Source organism: Streptopelia decaocto (assembly GCF_964273445.1).
Source record: "Streptopelia decaocto genome assembly, chromosome: 4".
In the NCBI taxonomy this organism is placed as follows: domain Eukaryota; kingdom Metazoa; phylum Chordata; class Aves; order Columbiformes; family Columbidae; genus Streptopelia; species Streptopelia decaocto.
Window position 1 is genome coordinate 64,019,158 of NC_138658.1, and position 22,215 is coordinate 64,041,372.

Sequence of the window (22,215 nt, forward strand, 5' to 3'; positions counted from 1 at the left end):
TTATATTTGTAGCATTAGAAAGAGAGAAAAATACAATTTATCCAGTTATACAGGAGACATGAAGGACAGTATGTAGTTCTCCTTACAGCTTGCTGGCCATGTTAATTTAAGCAGACATCTAACTTGGCCTCAGGGGGACAATTCTGAGATAAACTTGCAGTTTGTAAAGCACCTCAGCAATATCTGGAGTTGAATGGCATAAAACTATGAAAATATGCCCCAGACATTAATAATTATACCATAATCATAAATGTTTAAGGGAAATACTGACTGCAGACACAAAGGGCCTTCCCAACAGCTCTGTAAAAGGAGGAAATACAGGACCAGAAATGTGCATAGCCTCTTCAAGAGGTTGCTATAGCAGATGCAAGCCCTGCTAACCTGGAGTCCCCACCAACGATCCACAGGACCATTGAAATCAACAGGGTGTGCCTTCCCATCCTTCAGCAATAGGGACCCCCAAGGTGACAACTTCAACTTGAGAGAGCCCCCAAATTTGTAAGAAATTATCACCTTGCCGATATAACAGGCCCAGGCAAGATCTCTCAGCAAAACACTTTAATGATTTTGCTAGACCACGTGTTCTACCTAATGGTAGGCACACAGAATGGGTCAAAAAGCCCCTGCTTATATCACCCTAATCCCAGCGGCAAATTTCACTCCCCTGTTCCCCATTGTTTGGGCACTGCAGGGCTTACAGACAACCCGACGCCTGCCTCAGTTTACATATCTCATTCATTTAACAGCCCCCTTCCCCTTATCATTTAAAATACAGATTCCCGGACCCTTCCCCCTAGATTAACTTTTTTAAATGCAGGAAACAGTATGCATTCTGGGATTAGTTGGAAGAGACTTCGTTTTACATTGAGGATTCAGTCTCACGTCTCTCAGTCCTTCAACCCCCGCTGGGCTCAGGTGCCAGACCAGGTGTAAAAACAACATTCCTCCTTCAAAGCCTCCTTACAACAAGTATGTTGGTTCCCAAGCAAAACTAAAGGTGTGTCCCCCGTGTTCGCACAGCAGCCGGTTCGGTGACGCCGTGGCGGGCAGAAACTGCCGCCGCGGGGCGGGGAGCCGCGGGAGCTGCCCCGCAGCCGCCAGCACACGGCGGGATGGCAGGGGAGAGGTGACAGCCCAAGCAGGGCGGCTCCCCCCGGCCGGTTTCTCCGCACACCCGCAGCTCCCGTGGTCCTCCCTCTCTCCCCACACTCTCCTTGCCTTGGGACCAGCGCGGATTCTCTCCGCTCGCAGCCCCAGCGCCCCAGCCGGTCCCATAACAACGCCGCTGACCGGCCCTGCCAGCCCCACCGCCCGCTGCCAGCGCGGCTTCACCGCCAATTCCGCGCATGCGCCAGCCCCGCGCGTGCGCCGGGGAAATACACACGGGGTGGTGTCCCGCGCATGCGCAGCGCGCGCGGCGGCGCCGACCGCGAGGCCGGGCAGAGCCGCCGTGTGGCGCCCGCCGCGGCTCGCCCGCCCGCCCTCTCTCTCTCCGTCCCCCGCCGCGGCCTGCGCGCAGCTCCTGCCGGGGCGGGGCCCGCTCCTGCGGCCGCCCCAGCGCAGCCCCCGCTGGGCCCGTCCGAGCCGACGGCATTTCCGGGGGAGGGAGCGGGGCGCGGGCTGGCGGGGAGCGGCGCGGCGCGAGCAGAGTTGACTATATATGGTCAAAGGCAGGGGAGAGCGGCGGGCCGCGCGGGCGCTTCCTGGTTCGTGCCGCTGGGCGCGCGGGGCTGAGGCGGCGGCGGGAGCGCCACAGGCCGGTCCGGACCCAACCCAAGCGGAGGCCGCCGGAGCCAGAGGCCGGTCCGCCTGCGGGGTGCGCCCACCGCCCTTCCCAACCCGCCCTTGCTAGTGCCGGCGCCCGCGCAGTAACAAGTGGGCGAGGATGCCGTACGAGATCAGTAAGCAGCGGGGGCCGGAGCGGCGGGGCGCGGGCTGCGGAGGGACGCGGGGTGGCGGCGCTGGGGACTCCCCCGCCGGGGTCCGGAGGCGGGCGGTTCCTCCTGTCAGCAACAAGTGACCGCGGCTGCCGGCGGGGGTCTGGCTGCTGGGCTGACGTCTGGGAGCGGCGAGAAATAAAACCTCGTTTTTATTTTATTTTTCCTCCCCGCTTTCTCCTTTTCCTGTAGAAAAAGTGTTCGCCAGCCTCCCGCAGGTTGAACGAGGCGTTTCCAAAATTATCGGAGGTGATCCTAAGGGCAACAATTTTCTTTATACCAACGGAAAATGTGTCGTCATCAGAAACATTGATGTAATGTATCCTGATTTATTTTGTTCCGTAGTATAGAGCTTTAGATAAGTTTTATTTTGTTTCCCAGCGCCTCTCCTTTAATAGCCTGTGCTTCCTTCATTCACAGTTACTAATTTCAATTGAGGTCACAAATCTGTGATCAGCAGCAGGGGAATAAGCAGGGTGCATGACTCAGGCATAAAACCATGGGCAACGACTCCTAAAACCTGTAGTAAATCTCAGTAAAATGTGCAGTTCTCTCCCTCTCTTTGCATAGAATTTGTAGACAAGACTGGTGTATTCTTGTTGGCCCTGTTTATCTTCTGAAGTATTGCTGTTATGAAGTTGAGTGTTGTGTTTGCCTAATAAATGAACTTCCCTATTTGCTGTGTTGAGGCTTTAGCTTCTAAGAGAAGCAAATGCTTGCAAACACCTATCTTTAAATGCATTAGTCCATAGCTTATTTTTTTCCCTTCCTGCCCTCGGGGAATCAAAACATTTGTCAGTTGCTTGACTCTCTGGCAAACTGTTTATGTGTTGAGTTCTCAGCCCTGGTTACAGGGAATTTTTCTCATCGATTGAATATTAGAATGCCCCAGTTACTGTTTTCAGTGGTGTGGAGGTTTGGGGCTTGTTGTTTTGTTTTGGTTTTTTTAACTTTTCTGCTGGTAACTAGAGGAATGTTAAGTGAGTCATTTAAATGATTTCTGTTCAAAGATGGCATCCCTTTGAGAAGTAGGGAGGAAGCGTTACATGTCTAGGCTATTGTCTTGCTACTGGTTTTCAAAAAATAGTTTTCTTCACAGTAAATGTTTGTTCTTTAGAAAACCAAATCCTCCCCTAGATTTAGTTCCCCTGTTACTGCAGATGTGGCCTGCAGGGGGGCAGGTCATACCTCTCTGGAATTTTTAGGTCTCCACAACAATGGATTTGTTTATGGCTGCTTCTGTAAATCACCCTGGTAAACTGATTTTTTTAATTACCTATTTTCCTGATGTATCTCATGACCCCTACTATATTCAGACATTTTTTCATTGTCATGCTGTAATACAGAAGTGCTACTAATAACTTAATTCTTTGCAAGTTTCATGTTTGGTATCAGTTTAAATTCATCCACTTAAAAATGAGCTTGTACTCTGGTTTCAGTGTCTCAGTATAATGTTGTCATAGTGTTTCACTCTTGGTGTTAAGAAAAGTTCAATTTTCTGAAACCAGAAGCCCCAATTAAACACTGTAATGGCACACAGTGTGATGAGAGAAGAGTGAAAAGCCACTCTGCTTACATTACACTTTTTGCCCAAGTTATGGATTGTGACTTGCTCCCTCATACTGTTATTAGTGCTCATATGACCCTATTTTGGGGGTTAAATTGGAAGAAAACAATTTGGTTTTATCTTCCTGAATCAGCTAATTGAAGATTTGCCCAGTGCAAATGTTGGTCCCAGCATGAGCCAGAATGTAGTGCACGTGGCAAGGTCTGAGTACAGGCGAGGTGGGATTGTGGGAATTCAAATTTAGGCTGTTTAAACTCTCAAGGGAAGCTGAGAATGGAAGGCATAAATCCTTCAGTTTTATGGTGTAATTTGTGCCGATACGCAGACTTACCTGACTGTTAAGGAGAGTCTGCTGTTGTTAATAACTGACAGGTGACGCTCTGCAGACAGCTATGGAACGTACTGTAGCAGTGACACAGAGATTGACCCAAGCCTGTGCTATGGCTTGTGTGTTGGAGCATGCTGTAGTTTGTTCACAAACCAGTGTGGAAGTGTGTCTGCTCTTAGCTGAGAGCTGTGACTTCTCTGAAAAATACGGAAGCCTGTAATAGTTTGCAACATCCAAATGAAATACTAGGAGGTCTGCGTGTAATTCCTCCGTGAACAGTTCTCCAGTGGGGTAGTTGTACTCTAATTGAATAACATTAAAATGCAGTGATCACCTTTCTCTTAAGTCTGAAGCTATCTAGTGTTAGCTAATCAGTGGTGATGAATATGGTGCTCAGGGTTAATGTTTGATCTTTGAGCATGAGCTAGAGACTTCTTTTAAGAACAAAAAGTCCTGGAACAGTGCTGGAAAAGCACTGTGAGTCAGAAGGACTAGTGATATTTGTAAGGTTTCATACCTTGTTAATATTTTATTGTCTTCATGGGTCTGAATCTACTCTGAAGCTTGGGACTTCAACTGCTCACTTTCATATGTGGCTCTGGTTTCAGTGTTTGAAATAAGCCACATAAGCTCACTCTTGTTGAGTCTAGTATTAGGTAATGTGTTTGTCCCAGCTAACAATATAATCTTATCCTAAAATCTCTTTAGAAGTGACTTTTTTTTGGGTTTTGTTCTGAAAGACATACAAGTTTAAAAACAGACTTTACAAGCAGAAAGAATGTTATCAAATAAACAGCATTTAAATTGGCAGCTTAGACTTATTACCTGGTTTTCTGAATGTGTTTACAGTATATTAAATTTGGGAATCTATCTTGCATTTAACCCCTTAAGTCAGTCTGTTAAGACCAGTCTCTCATCATCTTAGCTTTCTGGCCTCAAGATCCTTGCTGTAAAATAGCAGCTGCTAATGAACGCCACTGCTAACAAAGTGTGGCGGTTTTTAAGCTCACTGAACTTGTAGGTGATGCAGTTACAGAATGGGGAAAACATTGTCTTGTCTTGCATAAATAAAATTGAGTTGCACACAAAATGGAGAGTGACTTGCATGCTGTAAATGCAGATGATTGTGACTTAAGTAGGGCTATAATGCACTCAAGCAATGTATAAAAAGCAGGAATGAAAAAGAGCTGCTTCTTGCATGAGTAAGCTGTATTCCGTCTCCTGAGATGTAGCAGTAGTGCAACAGCAAGATCTCTTGCAAGCAGGAGACTGGCTGCTTTCTAACACAGAGCGGGTGTTTTAGTTTTTCCTGATTGGATGTCTGAGTCATACCACAACATCAAGTAGTTGTCTGGTGTGGTTGAATAAATCTGTATTAATTATAGCAGTTAAAATGGACTTCTGTTTTGACCATATGAGCCAGATTTCTGGTGCTGGGAGATATCTGTTAACCAGTAGAAAAATTCTTTTAAGGTATAGTATATTACTGTTGTAGCATACGTGCAGTATATTTGGAAAACATGTAGAACATCTTTTTTACACAGTTCATTTGAGAGCAGATTTTTGCCTTGGTTTCATCCTTTTCTGATTTGTATGGTACCTTTGTAGTGTAACATTACTGATCTGGTGAGACAGAGTCAGTTTTGTCCAACCTGAAGCATCTGAAAACATGTTTAAGACTGAAGAGAGAAAATTATGATGGAGTGGCAGTGAATTTCTTCCTGAACTCCAGTACATTTCTTGATAGGAGGGAAAACATATTTTCTGGTGCTAGTCTACTAGCTTTTTAACCAGATGGCAGTTGGCAAGGAAGAGCAAGCCTCGTGCACCTCACTGGTCATCTTGAGTACATGGTGACGTTTAATGGCCATGCAGTCTTGTTAATGGTATGCTTAATTTTCATACTCAACTATAATAGAACTTTTGGATGTGTGCTGCAAAGCACAGCTAATGTTTAATGTTCTGTTTGGGTAACTACCTTACCTGAGCCTGCCCCTTAAAAAGGAAGCCTGATGCTTGGCCTGTTATTTTGGAGAGTGTTTTTCTACCTTTCAGCAGGTTTTGAAGAAGAAAGGGTCACAGCAGTTCTGGCTATTAGAGGAAATACTTTGTGTCAGTTGTTAGAAATTAGTGCGTTTTAGTGGTACTGGAGAGCAGTGTTCAGCAATGTGTACTGCACTGCTCAGTTTTAGACAATGGCTCAATTTAAGCTGGAAGGAAGAGTGAGAGAGGAGGCGTGCAAGGAGAAATTCCGAATTTTATTTTTGAATGTCTGGTTTTACTCCTTTGAAAACCAGGAAATACAACTTAGTAACTTATTTTGTTCCTTTAACTAGAATCCTGCAATAGCTGACATCTACACTGAGCATGCCCATCAGGTTGTAGTTGCCAAGTACGCTCCCAGTGGATTCTACATAGCATCTGGAGGTAAAGTATCAGTGCGCGTGCTGTGTGAGATATGTGGACAGAGCTGTTAAAGTGCTTGACGGAGTAGTAACGCTTCACATTTATGTGTAGAATATACATGGTCAATGTGACATGCTTCAATGGGATTATGTATACATGCCTGAGGGAGGAATGATTTCTGTATTTGTTCCTCTAATCTCTTTCTGAAGCAGTGAGTTTAGTGACACGCTTGGTCCTTTTAAAATTTAGTATTTAAATCAGAAAGAATCCAGAAATGAACTTTAAATACTCAGTGAGAAGCATTAAAGAAAACAAATCTTAGTGTAGTGAAGACTTGTGCAGCAGAATGAAGTTATTTCTGAAATACAGGACCATTGTTTCTGTTTGCTAATAAACTTTGGTACTTTGGGAGCCGGGCAGGTATTCTAGAAGAGTTCATACTGCTTTCTTTTTCCTCCTCCTTTCTTCCTGACTGAACTTGGCAAGACTTGGCATAACTTTCCTTAACATTTGTAACCTGAACTAAAAAAGCTTTCTTCTGTAAGTTAGCAGGGGAAGAGGCTGATTCTCAGTTTCCATGTAATGCATATGAATCAATAGTCTGAGAATGGGTAACATGGATTTCTACAGTATGAATTTCCTGGATTGTTAGTGGAAATGGCTGCAGTTTTTAATGACTCACAAAGAATTAAACAAACCCTTTTTAATAGAAGCTTGCTTCAAATAATTGATCTTTTTCAGGAGGACTGGTATATAATTGAATACTAATAGATACAATACTATAACTTCCATTTCTTAAAAATAATTGCAGTTAATCTATAGAATTTTTTTAAATCTGCTTGGCATTGTCAATTAGAAATGCTTCGTAAGTAGTGTGCCCAAATACAGAAATACTTTCTAAGTAATGTATCTGAAAATAAAACATTGTGATTATGAGCTGCTTAGAAAATGAGTCCAGACTCATGCACAGGTCTTAGAGTGGAAGTTTCATAGCAATTTTAAGGGAACAATATTTTTTTAAATGTAAAATATTCTGTCCTCCTTAGCTTCCTGTATATCAGAAAACTGTACTACAATATGTACCTTTTGAGCACTGGGGAACCTTTAAGAATACTGGCACAACTGTTTTGGAGTGGGTTTTTTGTTGTTGTTGTTGTTGTTTAAGTTTTTTTGTTTTTCACCCTTCCCTGTCTGAAAGGAATGAGAGCCAGGATTTTTTTGGCTCAGTCTTGTGTGTGGACCATATGTCAAATTTAATACCTTCTTAAAATCCAGTTTGCATTCTTTATTCTACAGACGTGGTGCTCTAGGTTTGTGCTGTACTTAACCCTCAGAATAACAGCCTGTTTTTTTTCTTTTAGCCTTGTAGATTTTCAGTCCTCTCTAAAATATATAATATACAAGTAGCCTGATCTGTGAAGAAGCTTTTCATTAATGATCAGCTTAAGGAAGCTCCTTGCTCCTAGGGCTGTACTCCGCTGACTTTTTTCAGAAGCTGTCATACCTGATTAAATGAATTTAGGCTGCAGTATTTCCCTTAAAAAGTGTCTCCTCTCTGTCATTTAAAAATAGTTTTGTGATACTGCTGAGCATGGGGTCTGAAGATAGTATCAGGCTGTTTAGGCTGTTCCTAAGTATAACACGTATGATTAATTTCTCTATCTATAAATCTGCATTAGCCATGCAGCCTGCATTAATACTTCATGTGCTTGATGAGACAGACCTTTGGCAATATGCTTCAGGGCTTTTATGGTAATTTCTCTTACTGCAGTCATAACAGATGTAGTAATGGGAGATACCACCACAAAGTTAAAGCTATATGTGTCCTAAGTGTTTGCTCCATCTATTAATAGATAGATTTTGAAGTTCACATTAAAATCTGCTTCAATAACAAATTCCCTCTGTATAATGGAGGATTCTGCATCTGTCCTTTCAGGAGAAGTGGAGAAGATGAGTTCAAGATCAGGTCCCAAAGATACAGGGTTGCTGTATGTTTAAATTGAACTGTAAAGATGCACCAATAATTAGCAAGCTAAACTCAAAAACGTTCTGCTGAGGTGAAAGGTATATATTTTAGCACATGGTTTATTCTAAAACAATGGCTTTTATGAAGGGTCCAATACACACAGAATTTGCTGTGTGGGTTTCATTAGAGATGCATAAACCTGTCTGTGTATAGAACAATTCCTCTGGTTGTGGTGCTGCGCCACAGTAATTGCTCTGAATAGAAGCAAGCTCTAGGTCTTAGTCATACTGAAGGGAAACAGTGTCCAAGAAAGCTTTCATTATGTTAAGTCTTAAATTGTTATGACCTGTATTATATCTGCTGCTTCTGACGTTACCATTTTTGAATAGTCTGTTGGATTCCTTTGTAGTAATCTAGATAGTGCCAGTATCCACACACAACATTAAGTGTGTGCATGCTTCTGTACAAAAGCATGTATGCTGATGAGTGTGCATGAATTGCGTTCTATGGGCAGAAATCTCTTTATGTTTACGTATACGTAGTGTTTGTATGCAAAATGGGTTTGCTTTGAAGGTACAAAAAAGCTGAGGTATGAATTTTAGTGCATTAGCCACTGTCCACCGGATTACTCTCTTATTGTAGACACAGGGTGGCTTCCCAGTGAAGTGTGAGTAAGTGATCCTGTAGCTGCTGGGGTGGAGGCGGTTGTTTGTTTTTTATACGTAGTACATAATAGCTGAAAACATTAGAGTTCCTACCCTCTTACTCTGCAATTTTTTCACGTCTGTTTGCAGAAGTTGTCTCTTTGTTGTATTTATCACTGCATGTCTTGAATGGCAATACCTGGTTAAAAACATAGTCTGGGGAAACACCTGTAGTTTTCAGCATTCCTAAATCAAGTGATTTGTAGTAATTGTGGTAGGGTAAGAGAATAGGTCCCTAGTACAAGTGTTCAGTGTAGCTGAAAATCTGTATCCTGACAGATTGCTGAATCATGTGACTGAGCCATGCTGTAGAAACAATAGTTATATTCTATTTTATTATGGCAGATGTCTCTGGAAAGCTGAGAATCTGGGATACTACACAGAAGGAACACCTACTGAAGTATGAGTATCAGCCGTTTGCTGGAAAAATAAAGGACCTTGCCTGGACTGAAGACAGCAAGAGAATTGCTGTGGTTGGAGAAGGAAGGGAAAAGTGAGTAATTCTTTTCTGTGTGTGTATATGTATATACATATACTGTAAACCTCTGTATTCTAACAAAGCAGGTTATTTGCAGAAAGCTTTTAATTCTTCAAGGGAAGAAAGTCATGGCTTGTTCCCTGTTTAGACTTAAAGTTGTGCTGTTCTGTGGCAGAATTCTTTGTGCAGTACTTGACAGCTGTAAAACTACTTGGAAAATACAGTTTTGTTGGAACCTGCTCAATTTAGAAATTTTGTGGGTCTTGTTTGCTTTTTAGAGGTGGGTATTGCATTCAATGGTAAATCTTCAGTCTGCCTTTTCATGGATTTTTTTTTTTTTTTTTTTTTGGTCTAATTCTGATAGACTAGGAAGGTAGAACCACAAGACAATTCTGCCTCTTATTTCACCCCTCCCAAATTGAGAGGACATGATTGAGTAAGAGTAAAAAAAATTCAAGAAAAAAAGGATATCTGAATTTTTTCCCTCAGCAGCACACCCATATTTTTAGGCCTTATTATGGTAGTTAAGAGAAAATCACAATCAGTGTCCTTACCTGACAGAGATGCCCATTACAGTCAGGTTTGTGTCCTTTCTTTAATGTTTAAAGACTGACAGAGAGAGAGAGAGTCCAGACCAGGTAGTCTTACGCTGAAAGGCCTGAAAAACATACTGTGGTCCTATTCCCTGATCCCCTGCACCATTTTTTTAATTCCCATCATGTACTGTGTTTTGAATTTTGAGAGAGATTCTTTGTCCTCCATTGCCCTCTCCACCCCTGTGTGCCCCTGGGTAAATGCTGTGTAAATTTGCTCTCCTACTTCAAAAACTCTGGTAGTTTCCTGTTAGGTGGATGCACTTTCAGTCTAGAATTTCGCTGATGTGATTCTGCAGAATTTTAATAACAATGCTCTGACGGTTTATTGCCGCTGTACTGATTATACTTTTGTGGTTTTGTTTTGTTTTTTTTTTTTTAAGTTGATTTTAAGTAAGAACTGACAAATGCTGTTAAAACTATTCTTCCTTAAACCTTTAAGTAGTAATAGTTGTAAGAGTGATGGTACCCAATCTAGGCTAAATAATCAGATGTCATTGTTAGCCTAGCTTTCTGCATTCTGTGTAGTGGCTAGGCAGATGGAATAACTTACTGCTTTCTTTTATAAACCAGCAGACTTCCTGGAGAATATCTTCAGGATCTTGGAATTTTAGAAGCTTTATACGTCGAACTTGCTTGTCTGTCCCCTTCAGCAAATCTCTCCTATTGAAGATTAGTTTCTCTCTGTGGCAAGATCTCAAATAGCCTTCAGGGAACTATGATGCGCTTGCATGAGATTAACAAGATGACCTAATTTCTTTTCTTCGAGTGCACTCAAATCTACTGTTTGCAGATTCTTAAGGAGTTAACCTATGCATAATTTTTATGAATTGTAGTTATTATGTGCTTTTCTAACTAGATTTGGAGCAGTGTTCTTGTGGGACAGTGGTTCTTCCGTTGGCGAGATTACTGGGCACAACAAAGTGATCAACAGTGTGGACATTAAACAAACAAGACCGTATCGTCTGGCAACTGGCAGTGATGACAACTGTGCTGCTTTCTTTGAGGGACCACCATTCAAGTTCAAGTTTACCATGAGTGTGAGTTTAAGTTTAGATGTGGCTCTGCTGAACTGTGTGACAAGTTGACCAAAAGCCTTCTAACCAGGTTGCAGTTCCTGTCACAAGTAGCTGTTAGAACAAACTTTTGAGACATAATTGGTGTCAAGTAGCTTTCCTAAACCTATACAACTGGAGGCTTGTGTCAGGCCAAGAAACCTGAATTAAATGATTGGCTAAAAACAAAACCTCAAGTACTTCTTCAGATCTCTTGTTTTTTTGGCAATTCATTCTCTTTGATAACTTAAGAAGTAGGGTGTTTCATTGGCCCTGTTGGTGCTTTCTGAGCTTTGCTTTGCAGTGCAGACATGTAGAAGTTCTTAATATTCTCCAAGGTTCTAAGGTGCTTGATTCAAGAAATGTGGTGATACGAATGGAGTTTTCCAATCTGCTAAAGAGTGCTCAAATCTGAAATCCCAGGGCAGCTTAGAAGGGCTGAGTGTAGATGTTTGAAAACGTAACTGATTTCTACAAGGAATGAGTATGTAACTCGTGTGGTCAATTTTCTGTTTCTGTGTTCCTTTTCACTTTTTCACTTCCTGTTTATTATTCTACTAGTTAAAATCTCTAATGTAAATGAAACAAAGCCTGGAATTACCATGTTGAAGACATTCATTGTTACTTGAGGCCAAAGAAAATAAAAACCCAAAAGCTGCTGCAGCTGTTTCTGATGGCAGAAGACATGCCTAAAAAAACAAAACAACAACAACAAACACACAAAAACAAAAAAGCACACCAGAAAAACCCCAAACAAAACAAACAAACAAACCCCACAGACAAAAAAAAGCCCCACAAACCTATTGCAGAGATACTGGATGTTATTACAGTAGGAAATTGAAAATGTTTAGTTCGTATTTTCTTTTTAAAAACACAGTAGTAGGCATTTTGTTGTTTTTCTTAAGTGTGTGCCTTGAGTAGTCTTTGTGCACTGACTTTAGTAAGGATTCCGTTCCAGTTCTAGAAAAGGAATTGTTTTGAGCTCTGCAATCCAATGAAATGATGTGGTTGCCCAATATATTTTTGAACTTAAGCTGATACTTGCATTTTGCTAAGCTGGTTCTTTTGGAATTCTGAAGTCTGAATTGCTTACCAGTGCTCCTTACACTAGTATGTGATACAGTTTTCCTTTTAAAGTGATATTTGAGTTGATATATGGGATTCTGCTACAGGCTAGTATATGGTTTAGATTAGAGCTTGAGGTATCATCAGGAAAAAATAAATCTGTAGTTAAAGAAAGTAGGTTAGAACCTGCCTTTCGTAATACTAAAAATAGCCTCCCAAATCTCTTTGCATGGGAGCTTTGGCCTCATTGTGGTGCTTCCCTATTTAACGTGTGTTTTCTAGTTAGCATGGTTTGAATAGTCTCCTACTTGGAAATGGTCTATTTGGGGAGCATGTATCAGTCTTGCCTGATTACTTCACCACTAATAGAGTCTCCCAGAAATGGAAATCCAGTAAAATAATAATTTATTCTTCATGCCTGTGTTTTTTACAATAAGAAGGATACAGTACTCTTCTGTGTATAAAACTTACTTGTGCAATGAAGCAAGAGTTAAAATCTGTAGAATGTTGCAGAAGAACTTAGTGACCAGTGGGCAAGAATCCCATGTTTGCATCTAGGCTGCAGCTGAGGGTTTTTTCCTGCCTGTCCCTGAAACTGGGTACTCGCTCACCTGGTGGCCTCCTAAGTTGTCTGAAATACACCAGTATTGATGTCACAGTTTGTTCCCTGGACTGTTCTTGATCCCCATGATCCTCTTTAGACAAAGGCTAGACTTCTTCTCTAGCAATTCTCTACAGCAGGCATCTCCTACACAGCTAATTTGTGGCTCACATGTAAGAGAACTTGATTGTTACTGGATTATCTTTTATGTAAAAAGGTCTGTTCTTATTTTGTGTACTGATTTTTACTTTTTTTTTTCATACAGGACCATACACGATTTGTGAACTGTGTGAGGTTTTCTCCTGATGGGAACAGACTTGCTACAGCTAGTGCAGATGGCCAGGTAAAAAACAAGGGACTCTTTTTGTAGTGATTTTAGCATGAGAAGATTTTCGTATGCATTTTAGAAATAGGATTAGTATTGTAAAATCCATGCTGCTTCTTTTTTCATGCCAAGAAATAACTGGCTTAAACTTTGAAGTGTATTCCTATATAAGCTGTAGCAACTGACGTCCACCAGAGTATTCTCACTCTGCTTTTCCCCCCACTTCATCTCCCTAGCATATTGCTTCTCTTACGTGTTCTTTTGGCAGGAACATACTAGATTTTTGGAATATGTATGTCCCTGTTACGATACTGAAGTCCAGCTGAAAATACTGAATTCACAGATAGCAACCCAGCTCCATGTAGGCTCCCCACTGATAAGGGCAGGCTTGATAATGACCTGTTGCCGTAGGTAGCTCCTCCATTGAAGTAGGCAGACTCCCATGACTGCAGTGCTAAGCAGCTGCTATCACAGCAGAAGTCAAAAATGTAACATCATCCACAATTTCAAATGTCAGGATCCAATGTACAGAGTGGCTTTCTGTGATTATTTACAATTGTCATCTCATTTATTTAGTCTTAAATATTAAATGCAGGAATACTTACGCCTCTTGTTCAAAAAGCTAGTGTTTAATAAACATGCAAGCATACCATATAACAAAAGAATGATCTGTGCAATGCAAGTACCAGTGTTTCAGTTCTTATACTTTTTCTGTTACTGCTTTTCTCTTTAAGTTACATGTCTGTGTGCTCTCTTAAGATTTTTGTCTATGATGGGAAGACTGGAGAGAAAGTGTGTGCTCTTGGTGGAGGCAAAGCTCATGATGGAGGTATTTATGCTGTAAGTATCGCTTCATTTGTACAAATGATCTGTAGTATTTCATTACCAAGTTCATGGACCGTGAAGTCTTGCAATAATAAATGCATTTACTATATTGTGGTGACATTTGTTTTACAGATTAGTTGGAGCCCTGACAGTAGTCAGTTGCTTTCTGCTTCTGGAGATAAAACTGCTAAAATCTGGGACGTTGGTGCTAATTCTGTTGTCAGTACTTTTAACATGGGATCAAATGTATTGGATCAGCAGCTGGGTTGTTTGTGGCAGAAGGACCACTTACTGACTCTCTCCCTGTCTGGCTACATCAATTATTTGGACAAGAACAATCCAGATAAGCCTTTACGTGTCATAAAGGTAGGTTAAACTTCTGTTGTTGCACTGGTTTCTGCAATAAATGACTCAGTGGTTGAAGTTGTTCAGATGAAATAAGAACTTGAAAAATGGTTTTGTTAAATTAGCATTGCCAGTCAAGCTATGTGTGGCTGACTCTTGCAAGTCACATGGATCAAGTGTTAAAATGTTACATCTGTAATACTGTGCTTTGTGCAAGTATACAGACTGGTTTTGGTTTCAATTAAGGTTATCAGTCAGTTTCATAGTAGCTTTTAAGCATTCTTGAAATGAGAAAAGAAATGTAGCATAAAAAGCTACCAGTGATGCCTCATTCTACCAGAACTAGTGTATTGTGAACAAGATGACTAGGGGTACTGTGCAGTTGAGCTTTATTTTTAGGAATTAAGAGTTCCCTGACACAGCACTCTCATGGGACTTTACATTTTTACATGAACTAGAAAAGGCGTCCCAGATTCTTGCTATCGATGCCATGATGCTGGCAGTTGGTGTGAGTACATGACCATATTTAGTCCTCTTCCCTGAATCATAAAGTGCATGAAAAGCAAACTTTGTAAGTGAAAGGCCATGAAAATATTTTGGCCCAATCTAATAAGGATATTCTCAGTGCCTATTCCTTCTCTTTAAGGAGTAGTATATGGAAATAGCAATCCTGCAACAGTTAACTGACTGCACCATTAATTAGTGGTGTATTCTGCATGGTTTTTAATGCTTGTGAATAAAATAATGTTATTTTCTGAATAACCTATAGTTCTTCTCATATAAGTTGATTTATGTATGTGATAAGATGAGAAATCACCTATCAATAACTATTACTTGTGTCTCATTCACAGGGTCATAGTAAATCAATTCAGTGTCTTACAGTGCATAAAAATGGTGGAAAGTCCTATATTTACTCTGGAAGTAATGATGGTCATATTAATATCCTTTGAATAATAGTGATATTTGTTCTGACCCATTGACATGCATCTCTCTTTACAGTTGTGTTTTTCCCGCTTGTACTGAGGTGTGTTTTTGCACTTGTGTGGCACATGGATTGTTTCCTTTATTTGGTATCCCAAATGTTACTGGGCTGTCTCACTACTGAAAAAACTTATACTTTTGAGACTCTATTTTAGTCCTGTTGGTTTCTGGAGCAAAACACTGGGAATGCTGCCTGGTTCTCAAAGGGCATGTTAAGGACTGAGGCTGGGGTGTGTTCAGCTAGAAGATTGTTGGCTTTTCTTCAGTCTTCTGAGGCTTAGAAGTGAAACTGCAGTCCTTCATCCTGCTTGCTGTGATGCGTTAAAATGGTGTCACTTTGGCATAAACCATTATAAATATAAGACTCGTTTCTTTACAAATATGTAGTATAGCGTTAATAGTTCAAATTGATGTTAACCTAAAACATCGGGGAAAGCAAATGTTGCAGGACTTCTAACTTTAATTATTTTAAAAGTATTTCCCATTCTTGGACCTAATGCTAATTGTTCCACTATCTGCTGGGATAGGTCATTTAGCTCATTACAGAATATCAGAGGTTCGTTTTTAATTAGTATTTTGAGATTGTGAGGTTGGTTGAACCCTGAAACAGGTTGCCCACAGAGCTTGTAGAGTCCTTATCCCTAGAGATACTCAAAACCCAATGGAGTGGGCAACCTGTTGTAGCTGACACTGATTTGAACAGTGGATTGGACCAAGCGATCTCAAGAGGTCCCTTCTAACCTTAGCTATTCTGTCAATTATTTAAGTTTTTATGATGCTGTATCTGACTGCACCAGTATCTTCAGATGTTCCTTAATTCTGTTATGCACATTATTGGGATTCTGAAACGGGAGAGAATGATGGCTTTTCTGGGAAAGGCCATACAAACCAAGTTTCTAGAATGGCAGTGGATGAAATGGATCAGCTGGTCACCTGCAGCATGGATGATACTGTGCGCTATACCAACCTTAGCAAGAGGGACTACAGGTTAGTTAAAATGTTGCATTTTATTGTAGTATTGCAGCCCTAATTGTTCTGCAGCAAGAGTTTTCTTGATTTACGTGGTAAAGGATTTTATGCTGCAATTTATTCAGGTTTTAAGTTGCCATGGAAACTGTAGAAATGATTGCTGTACCAACCTTGCTTTTTTCTGTGACAACAAGAAATGCATCCCAGACTTTTCAGTTTTTCTCATCCCTTCCACAGGTTAGATAGAGATCTGACTTCTACTGGGTGGCTTAGTTTGGGGGCTGTGGGAAGGGCATTTGTTACATATTCATAAATACCCAGTAATATTGGTAATAAATGTGGTTAGGAGGGGTGGGAAACAGCTGTTTCTTCATGGAAACTAGTTAATATGATTCCTTGAAGTATTTTGCTTTAAGATTACCTACTTAGTTTAAAAATTTAGGCTCTAGTGTAGTAACATTGGCTTTCAATTTGAAGGTATACTGGCTGATCAAGATATTAGTGCTATAAACAGTAAACAGAAGGAAACTTTGCAGATTATTTAAAAAAAAAATATTATGCATGTTCTTGATCATTAGTGGGTGATTATTTGAATAGACAGTTTTAAATAATGGTAGGCATGGAATAATTTTTGTTCTTTGTCCTTCCTGCTTCTTCACCTCGGCACATCTTCCTCCAGTGGCCAGGATGCTGTGAAAATGGATGTTCAACCAAAATGTTTAGCTGTGGGTCCTGGTGGTTATACTATAGTTCTATGCATTGGACAAGTAAGTATAAACTTGCAGATTATCTACTCAATTGTTCTATTAATAATGCCATGCATGGTGACATGATGGCTTCTGACAAACCTGTTAAGTGTGGAATCACCTTGCATGTCTGCAGAATTTCCTCATAAGAGCTAGGGGGAACATAATTGAGCAGGATACTTGACAGGCTTGCCTTTTTGCATCCTGTATCAATTTGGTAGTCTTATCTATAGATTTAAATTTCACGTGGTCCCTTGTGTGGATACATCTAAATTTGTTGTCAATACGGCTCTGTACTGGAAGGCTATGCCACTCTGAATCATGCTCTTGCCTGATCTGTTCAGTGACATGATTTGTAGGAAAGAATGTCTTGCTTCTGCATTTTTCTTTGGGTTTTTTTGGCAATTAATCCGATTAACCAGTTAACTAATGCTGTTAAACAGCATAGGTAGCTCTAGCATTCTTGCCAGTAGTATTCAGGTCATGCAAAACCAGAGAGATTGAATCGGGGCTACCTTGTATCAAAGCAGGCTTAACTTCTAATGATTTATGCTTTCTGTATGGATGCTGGTTTTATGCCTGGGATTTTCAGTAGTGTTATCCAAACCTGTTTTCTATGTGAGTTATAGTTGCAGATGTCCATAGTATGGGACTGCATAGGAAATAGCTCTTAAAACTTAACATTGCGGTATTAACTTGCTACTAATTTAGTTCTGCCTCCGTTTAACAGGAAGGGAGTAAGCGTTGCTAAAAATGCTGTTTTGTCCACGTGTCTTCCATGTTCAAACCAAATGAGATGAAGCTGAAGGCAGTCGAGCATGCTTTGCACTACCTAATTTAGAGCACATCAGCAGTGCGTGTTGAAGATGTCCCTGCTCATTGCAGGGGGTTGGACTGGATGACCTTTGAAGGTCCCTTCCAACCCAAACTGTTCTATGATTTTACTCCAGTACAGCAGATTAGTTAGTCACCACGCATTCCCTTAAGATCGGAGTATAGTTAACTTCTAAGCAATCAGAATGCATTTGTATTTATGATTAAGCAGTGTGACTTAGTCATAGTTTTGTATTAGGCCCTTTGGATTCTTAGTTTCTGGTTTTCCATTTACAGATTGTCTTGATGAAAGATAAGAAAAAATGCTTTGCAATTGATGACCTTGGCTATGAGCCAGAAGCTGTAGCTATTCACCCTGGAGGAGGTACAGCAGCAGTGGGAGGAACGGTAAGGTTGCGCATCCTAAAACTTGCACTACTTTTAACGCTGGAACTAGTAACAGAAGCATTTAATAATAGGTGTGTTGTATTGAGAGGTAGTAGGTGGCAGTTGATAACAACAACAGAATTGTAAAAAGCAAACTGTGTGCAATTGGTGTCTCTGGACTTTCATCCCCCAGGCTCTCCCACCATTGTTACGTAAGGTTTATTTCATTTTTTTAATATTGTATTTGCTCTTTTCAAATTGTCATTGTTTTTACCCGGTGTATGCTTCAAAGTAGGCAAATTCTAGAAACTGGGTCTATATTATAGACTTTGTAGATTGTAGCGAGCATAAATGGTAGGTTCTTTAACCAATTCTTAATATAAGCACTACCAAATAGAATTGATGCAAAAAGTTCCAGAAGTTGAGTAAGCCTTCCTCTTTCTATTGTAAAGTGATTTTTGTACCTTCCCCCCTTCTTCATTATTAATTTGCAGGATGGGAATGTCCGTTTGTATTCAATCCAAGGAACCTCTTTGAAAAATGATGAGAAGTCTTTGGAAGCTAAAGGTCCTGTTACTGACCTGGCGTATTCTCACGATGGTGCCTTTCTTGCAGTCTGTGATGCAAACAAAGTTGTCACTGTCTTTAGTGTCACTGATGGCTATGCGGTAAGAACTGTTGTAACAGGAGTTTCATTTGTTTAAAAACAAATTGGCATCTCATGAATAAATATGTTGTAGTGAAACACAGTGTGGCTTCTGAGACTTAATTGTTAAATCATTGATGCATCTGTTAGAGAATTTGTGTGAATTTTTTTAAAGGGGACAACAATGCAGGGTCAACTTGATAAGAATCATGCAGTACAATAAAATTTAACAAAGTAAATAAAACAGACTTGACAGTAAAATTCTGTGGGCTGTGGCACGCAGTTCCATGGTAAGAAGGGAGCAAAGAAAGGGATACATTAGGGTAGGGAATCTTGCTTTATCCTTCAGTCTAGTGTGTTTTAACCAAGAACCAAAAAATGGGCAATTTCCCCTCTTCAGCTGTATCAGCCTGTAAAGTCACTAAGCTTTGGCTGAAACTACACTGAAGTAAAAAAACAGGATGCTATTCCACAAAAACGTTTCATTTTCTAAATGAAAGTTGAAGGAGTTTTACTTGTAGAAGCACCTGTGGGGTTATTTTAAAAGCCTCTAAGCATGAAGGGAGTTGTTGAATATGCACTTTACAGGTCCAGCTTTCATAGAAAAAGTCTTAATGTTTTTTACAAAAGATTTGGGGTTTATTGGCCTGATGAGTGTTTAAATAGCATAAAATGAAGTCACCACTTGGTTTAGGGCATCCATGTGCACCTGAGATGTACATTGTCTGGAGTCGTGCAGTAGCTTATTGTGATGCTACACGTTAAAAGTCAATAACACCATATCTCTATCTTTCAAATAGGAACATAACGTCTTTTATGGACACCATGCAAAAGTTGTTTGTATTGCCTGGTCACCAGACAATGAACACTTTGCTTCTGGAGGCATGGACATGATGGTATACGTTTGGACCGTAAGTGATCCAGAGACCAGAGTCAAGATACCAGGTATGTTTCCTTCAAAATTTTGCTTTTGAAAGTTGCAAGTAGTTCCTTGAAATCCAGCACTATATCTGTTTTCTAGAACTAGTGGTAAGCAGACTTTGAATGTTCCCAGACTAATTTAGCCTCTGTGTTAATCTCTATCTTGCTACAACGGCCAGAACTCTTCTGTTATTTTTTGTAGTCACTTTTAAAATTCACTACTGGTATTTAATGCAGCTGAAAATCAGATTTGGAATATGTGCTGGAGTTATTTTGTCAGCATAGCCCTCCTAATTTTTTTTCCTGTTATTTTGCACTGCCTTACAGATGCTCACAGGCTACATCATGTAAGCGGCTTGGCGTGGCTGGATGAACATACTCTGGTAACAACATCCCATGATGCTTCTGTCAAAGAGTGGTCTATCTCCTACAACTGAAAAAAAGCCCTCTCTTTGGAAGGACCTAATCAGGGACTAGAACTACTGCAGTGGAACATAGCATTTCTCTTAAAGAATCTGTATTGGCCTCTGGGTCTGCTATCATATCCTCATATCTTTACAGGGTGTTCATATCTGTAATTAAATGTACTTTGAAAGCTTTAGCCAGTAACAGTTTGCACATGAAAAGCACTTAAATTATGTCTGGAGCTTAATCTTTGTGCTGAACATTCCAGAGGCAACAGCCAAGCAAGTTGATGTGAAAGATTCAAACCCAATCACTTGTTCTTTTCTAACCAAGAAACATGAGACTGTACAGCATGAGAGTAATACTTCTCATTTTTTCTAATTACAGAACATTTCTGTACTAACGGTCATAGTAAGAGTATTTAGTTGTGATCTGAAATCAATCCAGCTGTGTGCAGCTACTGTATATTGCTTTGCTTCTCTGTACTGCACCAAACTGTTGCCTCAGATTTTCTCCTCCAGATAACAAAATGGGGTACATACATAATAAACTTTTTATGTATTTCATGTCAAAGCTTTGTGGTTTATTTTAAGGTGGAAGTGTGGGATTTCGATGTACTTACTGTTGTGGGTATAATGTTTACAAATAATCATTGTGGCAATTTCTTGCTTCAGAAACACATTTGTTACTTTCATGAATTAAGAATGTCTGGTCATTTCAATGTCAGAAAAAAATGGTTCTGTTTCACGGATTAAAGATATTTTCTGTTTGAAGGAGGAGAAGCATGTTATTGTTTAAAAAAAAAATCAGTACTCTATCACCTCTTTGAAAATACAGGAATTAAACAGTGAAGCGTTGTTATGACTTGAAGTGATTTTTTGAGAAGATAGTGTTTGCTGAGTAAGTTTTATGCCTTTGCATGTGCAGAACAGTTGCATGGAAGCTGTTATCTAATGCGAACAGATCATGATCTTGTGTTTAGTTCCCTTCTCACACTCCACAACACCTTTAAGTGCTTTGAAGTGAGTGGGCCAGCAAGGGTGGAGGAGGACACTCTGATGTAGGAAGATTCATTACCATCTCTAGTGGCCAAAAGAAGTTGTTGCTGTCCAGAACTTTTGAAGACGTTTAAAAAAAAAACTCTGTTCAGTCTACCACTACTCCTCCAGTGCTCCTTGGTTTTTATTAAGCTTTCCTTTCTGTGTGGACTTGTGTGTTGTTTTTTTACCAATCATATTTCTATTGACACTAATTATACAGCAAATAAAATGCTTTTGCTGCTTCTCATACTGTGGACCATTGCTCAGTTGCTGAAAAAAAAATTGCCTGTCAAAAACGATTTGGTGAAATGTCTTTTTAAAAGGGAAAATGTTGATTCCTTTTTGGAAGTGGTGATCAGTTGTCTTCTGGCATGTAAACCAACATATACATTAGAACAGTTAACATAGGTTGTATCCAAGAAGCAGAATATTTTGCATCGTGGTTTTTTTGTGCTTACTGCATCTCTCCCTTAGCGATTTTGCATGTTTGCTTATTAACAATGCAAGGACAAGAGAAGTTTTGGAAAAGGGCATGTTTGAAATTAAGCGTAAGATCCAAATGAACAAGATTTCTCAGTGTCCAGCCCCTAAAGCTTGTTCTGCTATTGTTGTGCTAGTTCCTGCGGAATTCATCCGTTGTTTCCCTAGACTGATCTGCAAGAGTTGCTATTGAATCTGCCCAGTGGGTTCCTATTGTAGTTGAATTCCTGTCATTTATGAGAGAATGATAAGGGGGTGGGAGGAGAAAAGTTATGCAGATGTCTGTGGGCGAAGAATTCACTGGCATGTCCTGCTTTTTATAAGAGATGGGCCTGCTAGTGAAATGCATTTTTTTGAGGGAAAGGCTGTATTTCCTGGAGCCTCCTCCCTCAACAAATGGATTCTTTCCTGCACGTCAGAGCCTGTGCACCATGTTTGAAAAGTGATGTGTAGGACAAAGTATTTTTTGATTCCTGGAAGACTGTCATAGTGCTCGTGTGGAATGCCTGCTAGCTAGAAACCCTGTATTAAGACTTGTGCTTGGATGCCTGCCTGTGGGGTGGTTGCTCGTGCTTCAGCTTCCATTGGATTTGTTTATTGGCATGTGGCCTGAGCTTCTAATTCCTCAAGGA

At 40.4% G+C, this 22,215-nt stretch overlaps 1 protein-coding gene across 1 annotated transcript; it reads left to right on the forward strand.

The window, feature by feature from the left end:
- The first annotated feature begins 1,619 nt into the window (after positions 1–1,619).
- Positions 1,620–21,350, forward strand: WDR1 (WD repeat domain 1). The gene is made up of 15 exons (XM_082050485.1): positions 1,620–1,901; positions 2,130–2,251; positions 6,169–6,259; positions 9,254–9,401; positions 10,839–11,019; positions 12,966–13,043; positions 13,785–13,865; positions 13,983–14,216; positions 15,047–15,134; positions 16,007–16,163; positions 16,825–16,912; positions 18,002–18,112; positions 18,586–18,759; positions 19,538–19,682; positions 19,986–21,350. The coding sequence occupies exons 1-15, from the start codon at positions 1,886–1,888 to the stop codon at positions 20,093–20,095; spliced, it is 1,824 nt and encodes a 607-aa protein (XP_081906611.1). The 5' UTR covers positions 1,620–1,885; the 3' UTR covers positions 20,096–21,350.
- Positions 21,351–22,215: the final 865 nt, after the last annotated feature.